Here is a 12272-nt window from a genome sequence, read left to right on the forward strand (position 1 = left end):
TTTCCCCCTTGCCTACAGATTATCTAATTCATATGCATATACCTGTTTATAGAGATTAGATTATTGCAAATGTTGTATGCATTTATCACAAGTTGTTAAAGTTTTACAAGCAGTGAGCATGGAAACAATCAAAAGATTGACTGACAGACAGATTAATTACTTACTGTAAGAATAAAAATCAAATCAAATGGAATATACTACAGCACTTGGGTCAACTGAGTTCAATTCTTAGACCTTCCACCTACATTCAGTGGACTGCTGCATTTGGAGTTGTTGTAATCAAACCTCCATGTCAAAGACCTGTAAAAAAAGAACGGCGTGCATGACTTGTTAAATGCTTTTACGTTTTTCTGAGACACTCTTTTTCTTTTCTTTTTCTTTCTGGCATTATTTGCGTGTTAACGTGATATAGCTTAACATTACATAACCCACTCTAACTTTGTAAAAGAGGCCATAGGTTTGTATGGCACAACCATGTGAAATGCTACTACTGTGTATTTAGTAATATTACTAGACGAAAGTAATACAATTATGATGACATGACAAAGAAGAAATAATAGCTCTTATTATTATTGGTATTTTCAGAACATTCGGAGCAGTGACACGTACTGCACACGGGTAACACATTTACCCGAGCCTGGAGTTTGAACTCAGATATCTAAGGAATCCTTTTGATGGACAGTCAGTCTGCAAGAATACTGGGATACTGTTGGCGCTCTTGAACATGGGTAAGTACATTGTGCATGTTTAATTAAGCGGCAGAAACTGTCTCTTTAAATTGTGTTGACCAAAAGAAAATCCATAAACATATTCATCACAGTTATTCTAGATGTTATGCTGACTAAGGGGGTGACCAAAATTATTATTTCTCCGACTGATATTTTAGGAATCCTATCACAGCGTGGTCTGTGCGGAGTATTTGTATTCGTCAGTTTATGTCTGACTTCCTTCGCGCCCCATTGCGATGGAGGGAACATTCTGGTGTTCCCTGTGGACGGCAGCCACTGGATTAATATGAAGTACCTTCTGGAAGAACTTCATGCCAGGGGACACAGCCTCACTGTGATCAGGGCCTCCAACAGCTTGTTCATGGCAGAAAAATCTCCCATCTACACGTCCATTACAATTCAAATGGACAACGGTATGGATGACTTTTTTGATGTGTTCCTAGAGGAGCATATAAGGGTAAGTTAATATGGCAAAACGGTGGGTATAAAAAGTCTAAACACCATGCTAAATCAGAAGGTTGTGTGATTTAAAAAAAAAAATAAAAAATCAAACAAAGACAAATGCTATCACAACTTTTGTAGATTTTTCTTTTAATTTATAACCTGTGTAATGGCAGTGAAAACTGATGTGATACATTTCAGAGAAAAGATGTAGAATAACCTAATTATATTAGGTTAAGTGTTCACACACCAGAAGTTATATTTAGTTATTTTTTAATTGGTATTGTTTTAGATAAATGTACAAATCTACTGATATGATTTATTTTTTGTTGCACTGTTTTAAGTCACAAAAACCTTCCTATTTAACATGTTTTTTTTTTTTGTTTTTTTTATGGCCACAATACATGTTGAAACCTATGTGGGCAGATTTAATAGTTTGTGTAAGAAGGTAAAGACTTTATTCTTTATTTCCCCACTTTTTTCCATCCATGTTTAGGTGCTGAGAGAAGGAGCTTCACTACGTTCGTACTTCAAACTCACCAAACATTTTCTTACAATGATCACACAGGCTCATTCAGTGTGGACTGATTCCTTGGTTCAAATATTTGAGGATCAAAATATGGTCAAAAGTTTAATAGATGCCCAATATGATCTGGTTCTCACTGATCCAGCAATAGCACCAGGAGTCGTGTTAGCCAAATATCTCAAACTTCCCTTGGTGCTCAATGTGCGCTGGATCACCAGCGGAGAAGGACACTTTGTGTTGGCCCCCTCACCACTCTCTTATATCCCAGTGCCAGGATCTGGCTTTACGGACAAGATGGATTTCATCCAGAGGGTCAAGAATATTCTTTTCTACAGCGTTATATTGTTCCAGGAGAATTTTCTGGTGGGGCCAATCTATAACGCCATCTGTGATAAATACATTGAGGGTGGATGTGACATCATCTCGCTTCTTCGGGAAGCAGACATTTGGTTGTTCAGGTCCGATTTTGTGTTTGAATTTCCACGGCCCACGATGCCAAATGTTGTCTACATTGGAGGATTCCAGTGCAAACCAGCCCAGCCTCTGCCAGCAGACCTGGAGGAGTTTGTTCAGAGCGCTGGGGAACATGGAGTGATCATCATGACTCTGGGAACTTTGGTTAATGCTTTGCCCAAAGAGGTTGCAGATGAAATTGCCAGCGTCTTTGCCAAGATGCCACAGAAGGTAACAAATGATCTTCATAATTAATTTCTTTATTACATTGTCTTAGATTGTTATATATTTACTCTGTGTACGAGCTTCTGTGTTTTCTGTCTGCTGACGTAGTCAATTCTTTTCTTTTTGTATATTTACTGATCAGGTGATATGGAGGCACAAAGGCGAGCGTCCCTCTACATTGGGTAACAACACTCTGATAGTAGACTGGATGCCTCAGAAGGATCTCCTCGGTCACCCACAGACCAAAGTCTTTGTAGCTCATGGAGGAACCAATGGAGTCCAGGAGGCTATTTACCACGGGGTCCCTGTGCTCGGCATACCCTTGTTCTTTGACCAGTATGACAATCTTCTACGTTTGCAGGAGAGAGGAGCTGGAAAGATCATCCAGCTGGCTGATGTTAATGGCCACAGTTTCAAGGAAGGTCTTATGGAACTTCTCCATCAAGACAGCTACAGGCAGAACATACAAAGGCTGTCACGTTTGCACAGAGATCAGCCAATGACTCCCATGGATCAGGCCGTATTCTGGGTGGAGTATGTGATGCGTCATAAAGGGGCTGCTCACCTGCGTACAGAGGCTTATAAGATGCCCTGGTACTCATACTACTGCCTGGATGTAGTGTTGGTATTGATGACTGCAGTAACTGTGTTGCTCCTCTCTACTCTGGCTATTGTCAGGTTTCTATGCTGCAGAAGAAAAAGAAAGACAAAAAGCAAATAACAGTGACTGTTTGTCTCAAATTTGTCTTAAAATATGCTACACTGAGTCGTCAAAATCACTACATAGACAAAAAATATATATCTCAGGGTATGGTTTTGTATCTTTTGGTATCTTTTGATTATTTACAATCTGTATTTGTCCTACAAAATATAAAATGAAAATGTATTTTACACACACAGTAGCTAAAGTACTATAGGCCTAAATAAATATAGGGGGGTTACCTAATCCTAACCCTAATAAGAATTTTGCCACAAAATATCCCCAAATGACTGGTGTCAACTACTTATCATTATTCTGTAATTTTATGTCAGCAGTCATAAGGCAAACCACTGCTTAATCAGCTGATGTAACCGAATCCAGTATATCAGACCTTAAGCAACTTATTGTGTTGAGGATGCTATTGACTTCCAGACATGTCAATATATTTTATGAATTGTGTAACATATTCATTTTGATTGAAAATTGATCAATAAATGTTTAAGCAAAAGGAACTTCTTCTTTTTATTATTCCTGAGAAACTAAGTATTTTTCGCCATCAGCCTCTCTACGCCCACAGTTTGAAATTATTATTCTAGACACATAGGACAAAAAAAGACTCTCTCCGCTAACGTTTGGTAGTTATGAGTCTGTGTTTCTGGTCGACAAGAGGGGGAAATACTGGCCTACGCAGCAGAACATTGTTATCAGACAGTAAATTTAAAGTTAAGACATGTATGGGGTTTTAGGAGAGACTGAAAAACCTCAGTGAAACTAAGCTCTGATAACAACAATAATGTATTGTATAACAAAAGAAAATGAATTCTTGGAAGTACCCGTGTTATATTACAGAATGAGAAACAGCGAGATATGTGAGAAACAAAGTTAGTTAATCACAAATCATCAACAGCAGGATGCCACAGGCGGCTTTTAAGGAAGAGTACTCATTTAAATTCGTATTTATGTATTAAATTACATAATCTTTTAAAATTAAATCAGTGCCAGTAAGAACACAAATCTCTCAAGGGACTGTGAAAAAAAACAAAGTTTTAGAAAAAAACTAAACCTTTTCCCTTTCCTGGACAGTTAAAAACGTTTGCCTTGAAACAATCAGAAGCTGGAGAAGGACGCTCTCTCCGATGGAGCAGAAGCTCATATGAGTTTAATATGAAGATGAGTGAGGCTGTCTTGGTAAGTCCAACTACAAGCTAAATTACATTTCACTTATCTTTTGATGATGTGCTTCTTTGAAACTTCTGAGCGCTGAAAGAAAAGCAAAGCTGTGATCATATTCCAAGGGATGAAGTCAGTGAGGTGATATTTATGAGGCCTGGATCCACATCACTGATTTAACATTCACAAGGAATACAGCCAAAGAAGCAAAAGAGGGAAGAATCGTCTGTGTGTGTATACGTGCCTTATGTCTGTGTGTGTACGCAAGTGGAGGAATGTCTGTAAAGACGCCTGTGATTTTAATATTCTCTACTTTTGATGTCTGATAAGTGAAAAACTGTTCTTTGTAACATAGTACCTTTGAATACCCTTGTAAATAACAGCATCAGTCAATTTTGACGAATGGCTCCTTTTGCATCCTTGCCCCACACCTTTAGGTTGGGTTTATGCCTCTGCAGGACGAGACACCGTAACCTATGTAGCACGTAGCCAACGCTTGTTTGTGCGTTCGGTCTGACTCGCTCTGTAACGTCTGTAACGAACTATATGAAGAAGCCAGTTTACTGTTCTCTATAATGACATCATGGTAGATAAAGGATGTTTCTGTCTTTGTCACATATAGTATCAAGAGGGGGGGGACCCAAATGCAAGCCACTAAGGGGAAGCAGGAGCGGGCAACAAAATGACTTTAATAAAAACTCAAAAAACAAAACTTAAAGTGCTGCAAGGAAGCGAGGATATCCAAACACAAGGGGAGGACCAATACCAAGACAAAAACTCAGGAACGTGAAGAAACAGTAGGACACACAGAGGGAACATCACAGATGACTTAACAGGGAACAAAGGGAAAAGCAGGGCTATATATACACATGAGCAGAGGGGCTAAGGAGGCACAGGTGAAACTAATGAGGGTGGAGCACACAAGGTGAAACCAATCCAACAATCAAAGGGGGGAAAAACACAGGAAGTAAAACAAGACAAGAAACACAGAAGTAGAACTTTACAAAATAAAAACAGGAAACACAAAGAAAACCAAACAGGGTCACCGAAAATATTCAAGATTTAAAACCATGACGGTCTGGACTCGACTTGTGTTCTCGTGGACTTGTGAAGCGTCATCACTCGCTGGCCAAGTACTGTTCCAGTTGAAAGTACGCATCTGGACAAATGCAGTCCAAATTCCCTGATGCGTTCTTGCCCTCGCCAATTTAGGAATCAGGAGGCAACAAACCGTACTGCTTCAAGTGAGAGTGACTGAGCAAGAGGACTGACAAAATAATTGTTTTGGAATCACTTTTTGTTGGCAAGGGATTTGTAAATTAAAATGCTGTAAGAAATGAACAGCCTTTTGCTGTTGGACCAGAAAGTAATAGCCTTACCGTTGGATTGCAAAGTTATTGACTGTGTAGTTTCTGACCATAACCAAGGCCGTTAGCTGCAACATTCAGTTAAAAAATGTGAGTGACTGATTCTGGGCAGCATTAAACCTGAGATTTTTTTGGTATAAAACACAACAAAATTTAAACATTGAAGACAGATGAACACTGACGAACCAAAAATTTGAAATCAAAAGTTGAAGAGCGAAACAACAGTCCAAAGGATGGAACAAGTCAATAAAATTCCAAGAAGGCCAAAGCGTTTGTAAATGAACCAAACAGTGATAAAGGTGGGAAGAAACGCTCAAAGACTAAACAAAATTCAAACTAGCAACGCAACACATATGACAGTCATACAGGCGGGAAAAAAAAGAAAGCAAAATTAACAGAAAAAGATGAAGTAAGGGACGCTTTCAAAGCAAAAATGGGTGGCAAACATAAGGAAGCACATGATTAAATAAAAGTATATCGTGCCAACAACATTTTTACAGCCACCTGAAGTGAATCTGAAATGCTCACGCTTCAAACAGCGCTGTGAATAAAGTGTAATTGTGGCAAAAAAATAAAAAAATAAAGTGGAAGAACGGATGCAACGGTTTTAGTGTAAATCACATTTTAATGACGCGGCGATACAAGCCAAACCAATATAAACATGTCTGTTTGATTAAAGCAAATACACATTTGAACTGGTCCAGCAGCATACTCGTTTTAACAGTGCTGCTTTTTCTCCGCACAGTAGGAATTCAGCACAAAAACATCCCAGTATTTCCTTTTTAAGTCACACACAGCACTCCTAATCTTGAATACACATACAGCAGCTCTATTGTCTTGGAACTGTGTGTCTTGGCAGGCAAGCCGCATTGTCTTTGTCCTCACATGATGAATGCGCTCCCAAGGTCGAGTCAACGTTCAACGCTGCAGCCCCGCTCAGACCCTGTAATTCTGAGCTGCAGTTCTTCCACGTTATTTTGCCTCAAGGGATACTTAACCGATCCAGACATAGGGTCAGACACTTTAACATCTGTTGCAGGAACAGCCTGCATGCGTACATAAAACAGGTGTCGTGCGTGTCTCTGTACTGTCACTGGTATCAGCAGCTGCGACTGACAGCGCCCAAACTTTCCTCCCTTTGTATCCTCATATCGCTCCTTCGATCTGCTTTCAGCTCAGACTCTTTTCCTGTCTCAGCCCTGCTACTGATTCTATGGAAAATCCTTCCTGTGATCATGTCTGGAACTGGATGATCTCACTCTGCATGGTGTGTGTTACAGGGTGGTCAAGGTTGAGTTTCGATAATAGAGAAAGCAGCTGTCTTTAAATACTCGAGTTTGCAAACATTACAAAGAAATACTTTTTTTTATAAATGAAAAAACAAAAATTATACTCCAATACCGGCAACAAACGAATATTTGATCCATTAAGGCCACAGCGTGAATTCTGGGCTGCGCCAAGCCACAGATTTCACCAACAAATTGGTTTTTTGGATGAGCTGTAGGCATTTTAAAATAATTTTGACAAGCAAGAAAAAAAAATTACAAAGTAGCTGATCATAAACAAAGTGTGGACATGTAAAACCACAACCACAATGTAGCAGCGGTAGTTAATTGTGAGCGCGTTTGTGTTTGCCTCTGAAAGAAATCCGAATTTGAATATGTTGCGTGTTCATACATCTTTTTACTTCAAGCAACAAGCGCGTATGTGCACGTTTCTTGACGGGTGCCCGACTCGTCACTCAGCACTCACACATACTCAAATTTAACATTTGCAAGGCGTGACATCATTCCTCTCCACAGGCACACAGATCATATTAATTTTAATCTCTTTGGAGTAACTACTGGCTAGGAGCACAGGAGAGCTGCACAGCATGTTGGATGTTTTGCACTTGTTACTGTCTGTTAAGTCTTGGAAATAATACCGCAGAAATGTGAGAGATTTTCCCAAAGAGACCATATCATTTGTTCACCGAAATCTGTTCGAGCATATGGATGGAAGCAAAGTGGCACCTGTGGAAGCAATGCTTTTGTAAAATGCTCCTCTTCCCATGAGGCGGGTGTTACTGAGTGAGATTGATTCACCATTCACTACGAACAGGCCTTCTTATCTATTATCCATTGATCCAGACCTTTCACTCTTGGCTCAGTAACAGTTCTCTTGCATTGGCAGCTGCGTCTTACCTTGTATTCTGAAAGAAAAGGAGAAGAAAACCTGGTGACTAACTGTTGTATTCGCTCAGAATAACATGTATCAAGAAGGAGGAGCGTCAGGAGAAAACTAGAAGCGCTGGAGATAAGAAGATTTAAGCTGCAGAACAGGCTTACCTCTGATCTGCCAATTAACTGCATTGCTGCTGTCATACTGGTAATAATCTGCAGCTGCAGTCCCGGCCTGTCAGAACACATCAAGAGCAGTTTACATGGAGCTGAAGAGACATATACCGATCAGGCATAACATTATGACCACCTTCCAAATATTCTGTTCCTCACACAGAACACACAGAAAGAAGTTACACTTGGGTTCCTTGTGGGACACATTCCGCCATTCGAAGTACTGGATTTCCTCTAAGTCCCAGCTTTGCAGACTCTGTCCCAAAAGCAACCCACCTGTACACCTGTCAGGTACTTTGCTGCAGTCAAGTTACTTGATGCACTACACATGAAAAGCCTACCAGCAACAGGAACCATCATGTAAAACAAGAGCCATGCAGAATGCAAGGCAAAGATGTCAAGTGATGTTAATGATTGTATCTTTAGCAACATGTAAGCTTAACAGTTACTGTGATCCTGTTTTATCTGTTGCTGCTCTTACGGCTTTATGGAGCAAGGAACCCTCTTCTTTTATATCCAACTGGTGAACAAATACAATAACACCACATTAATGTAATTAACTGCTAATCTGACATGTTGCTCCTGACCCAAATTGGATCACCGTGGGTGTGATTTCAATTTTCAGTCAACTCTTCAAATCCCATCTGCAACATTGAGTAAAACTTTCTCTACTTCTGTCAAATTATTGTCACCTGTGATGCCACGAATTTTAAATAAAAACAGATGAAGCTGGTCCCAGTGTCCACAACAGGGGACATCAACAAAAAGTATACCGCTCTGTGGTTGAAATGTTATTCATATGTTTAAAACTTGCTTGAAGGTTAGCTAAAACCTTTTTCTAACTAAAACATTTAAAATATCCAGGTTCCTCCTATTCGTCCAAGTCGGTGACGTTTAGGCTACGATCATCTAGCCTTTGTGGGAAGCGGTGTGCTCCTTTCCTTCCAAGAAATGCTCTGTTGCAAGGTGGATTTTTTATTAATTAGTGCAAATTACTCAGCTAACGTTTTCTCCTGCTTCACTTCAGCTCCCGTTTTTGCAAAAGACAGAAAAGAAAGGGTTCACCTGCAACGGTTATTATTCCATATCTATAGTTTAACTGAATCCCATGAAACACTAAATCCAAACACAAAGAGGTCTGAGGTGGCACATTTGGAGTGATTTTGAAAAGCTTCTGTGTCAAAGCACTTGGATCGTGAGGTGAATCCTTGATGGCTCTTCGCTCTCGACTCTGCAGAGACTACCCTCAGGCTCCATAGATTTTAGATTGGTAGTTAAGGTCAGCTGGTTTGAATTTAGAGTTGGAGGACCAACAACAGAGCTGTCTGGCACTGAGATGGGCGGGTAAGAGTCTACTGAGCCGCTGGGACAAAGCCTGGCAGGAGATTTAATCCAGTTTCAGCACAGGAACACTCGCCTAACGTGTGTTTGTTGGGGAGGCAGTAGGAGTAAAGGTACATATGTCACGAGGCCGCTCGGATTAATAAAAATGTACGCGATTAGCATCTGTAATAATCAATTATTTTACTGAGGGCTGTGTTACATTACTTTTATGTTTAGTTATAATACTCTGTCATTGCATATTTCTGTAGAGTATTGTGCAAGATGACAGGATCAAAATCATATGCTTGATTCTGGACTGAATATTTCTTAGTGTTCTTTCAGCACTTTTATTTTCTCAACTGGCAAAAGTGAGAAAGCAGAGCTGTGGTGCCGTGCCAGCACCTTTGAACAGGCAGTGATTTCAACATTTAAGCTCACGGAGCAGAAAATAAAATGAGCAAGTCAGAGTTCACGTACACACAGTTTTAGAAATGCTAACTACTCATACTGTATCTCTATTATTTGAGTATTTATCTTCATATTTCACGTGTGAATAGTCAAAGAGGAAGAGTCTCCAATGCCAGCTGCAGCCGAGACACTAAAGCTAGTTCAGTCTGACACCTGGTCAAGCGGGGAGGCTCAGAGCGGACGGCAACCAGGTGTCTCTCTGGACGTATGACACAAGATAATGACAGGTTGTTTTTTTGTCAACATTAATACTTAACGAATACTATTTATCTATTTTTTTTTTTGTCTGTCAGTGGCACATGGGTTTGCCTTTCAAACTAAATGCAAATTAATCTACATGAATATATTTGTTATTTCAATGTAGTGTTCTGAAATTAAACAACAAATGTGTTAAAGGCTGCTCATTTCAAATTTTTTTTAAGATGTACACCTTTTATGACTCCTCTCCATTTTTATTTTCTGTGTCCACGTTCGGGCTGCAGAACTCACAAAGCGTAGCAGAAATTCTGCCGTGTATAGCTGCCAGGACATCTGGAGAAGCTCTCCGCTGAATATATACGGTTACCGATGATGTGCACATTGGATTGATTGAAACCAGCGACGTTTCGGCTCAGTCGGTGCTTTGTTTAATGTCACAACTTACAGGGCTCTAAAAGTAAACGTGTCACCAAGTGCTAGTGAAACACGACGAATGGTGAAATCAGCTATAAAAACTCCATTTGACAAAGTAGAGAATATCGGTTTCATTTTTTAATGTTTTCGTCGTATGATCCTGATCTTTGGCGACATTGCAAAGCCGAACGCAGGCAACGAAATGCAAAGTGCATACATGCATCAGTCCTGCAGTTTTAAAGCCAACAGTTGGAGACCAAGATTCAGCAGGTCGGTGATTATTGAGAGTAAAAACATTACCATATTATTCTGTGTATTCTTAATACAGTCTGAATTGAGCCCCACTTTAAACATGGCTATTATTCAAATAGTAAACCTGCTACGACTGACATGTTATAAGTTGTAGTTAATACGCATTGTGTTGATTGATTTATCACAAGATGCTGGGGTTGATTTAAATAATGACTGAAAAGTATTTCTGGTTATTTCTTCACAGTGGTGCCTTCCAAACTGTTTGAATGTGTGTTCCTCATTAACAACACAAAGTGTTACTGTCAAATATAATTATCCACAGCATTTCTGTCCGCAGGTGCACTTTCATCATATGTTGCATGTGTATGCGTGTGCAACTGAAAAAATATATAAATAACTCTCCACGCGAACAGTTCTTTTAAGTCACCATTCACTGTCACAGCCGCTTTTCATCACCTCCGTGTTGGGACTCTGGGATGTTAAGCCGGCAGTCTTTAGCTCCTTTGTTTGCGAGCTGCTGCAGATCATTTGAGAGATATTGCAAAAGAGCTGCGGTCCGCATACAGTAGAGGACTGTTTCATCATGTTTAGCTCACTGCCTCATTTTAGTTCGCTCCTTGGGAAGGAAAATATGAGTCCGACAGATGCACACTTGTGTAATATGACATAGCCATGTGCATGTACATGTGCTAAACAGACGTTGCGTGATTGTTATGCAAGTCTCAGATCTAATGCGGTTTGGTGTACAGTGTTCAAGGATCAGAATAATATGATATGCTTGTCGATCTCAGATCAATATCACTAGTCAGATAACCGTCATAAAATGAACGTGGCAGTAGAGCTATGCTGTAAATGTATCGTCACATCCTAGAAGCTGTCAATGTTCAGTTGAGTGAATATGTGTTGATTAAACAGTAACAACTATATAATATATTGTCAGGGCCATTTGGCATTGGGTGCTACGCATACATTTCTGTTTCCTTATTTCTTTCCCCCCATTTATTTATGTCTTGTCACTCTCCTCGTCCCCAATACTTTCTTGGGAGAAAATAACAACTGTGATTTCTTCTTTTTCTTTTTCTGAGACAGTGAAGAATGGCATGTGAAAATAACCCATGATCTAAGTGCGCGGCCTCTGTCTAGGACTTTTTCACCTGCACATCATGCTAACGGAAATACGACAAGAAAGCGGAGAGTTGCATGTTAATACCTTGGATAATGTTCAGGGAGGATGTGTGAAAGAGAGATATCAAATGTAAAAGCTAAGAAAATCTCTCACTTAGGCAGCCATAAATAACTGGACGTCAGAGCAAAGCATGGCCTCAAATATCGTTGCAGGAAATTTTCAAAAACCCGATGTGTACAGCATTCTGTTTTAACTTGGGCTATGTTCTTTATTGAGATTTAAAATTCTCGTGCATGCAAAACTCTGAAGTTATAGACATGAGGCTGACGCTGGGAGTTTGAAGCTTATCTGCTTTTGACTTAATGCAGATCAGATGATCTAGTCTCTTTGTGTTAGACACTGATGCAGTTCAATATAGTTATATATTCATAAATCATGGTTGTCATTACACTTTTTCAACTCTGACATCCAATAGATAGATGGAGAGATCATAGTTCAGTAGTCCAGGCTGTGCCTCATCCTTATTTCTGCTGTTTCCCTCTGGAACC

General features: G+C 39.8%; 1 protein-coding gene across 1 annotated transcript; it reads left to right on the forward strand.

Annotated features, from left to right (window-relative positions):
* Positions 1-640: 640 nt before the first annotated feature.
* Positions 641-3936, forward strand: LOC311502744 (UDP-glucuronosyltransferase 2C1-like). Its single transcript, XM_084565102.1, has 4 exons — positions 641-728; positions 887-1185; positions 1666-2379; positions 2516-3936. The coding sequence occupies exons 1-4, from the start codon at positions 725-727 to the stop codon at positions 3092-3094; spliced, it is 1596 nt and encodes a 531-aa protein (XP_084421228.1). The 5' UTR covers positions 641-724; the 3' UTR covers positions 3095-3936.
* Positions 3937-12272: the final 8336 nt, after the last annotated feature.

This window comes from Chelon labrosus, assembly GCF_963514085.1.
Source record: "Chelon labrosus genome assembly, chromosome: 17".
NCBI lineage: Eukaryota > Metazoa > Chordata > Actinopteri > Mugiliformes > Mugilidae > Chelon > Chelon labrosus.

What these genes read in the sequence shown, in the direction of transcription:
- LOC311502744 (XM_084565102.1), top strand. An exon ending in TCCTAGAGGAGCATATAAGG is followed by an intron (nt 1,186 to 1,665) that starts GTAAGTTAATAT and finishes ATCCATGTTTAG; the next exon opens with GTGCTGAGAGAAGGAGCTTC. An exon ending in TTGCCAAGATGCCACAGAAG is followed by an intron (nt 2,380 to 2,515) that starts GTAACAAATGAT and finishes TTTACTGATCAG; the next exon opens with GTGATATGGAGGCACAAAGG.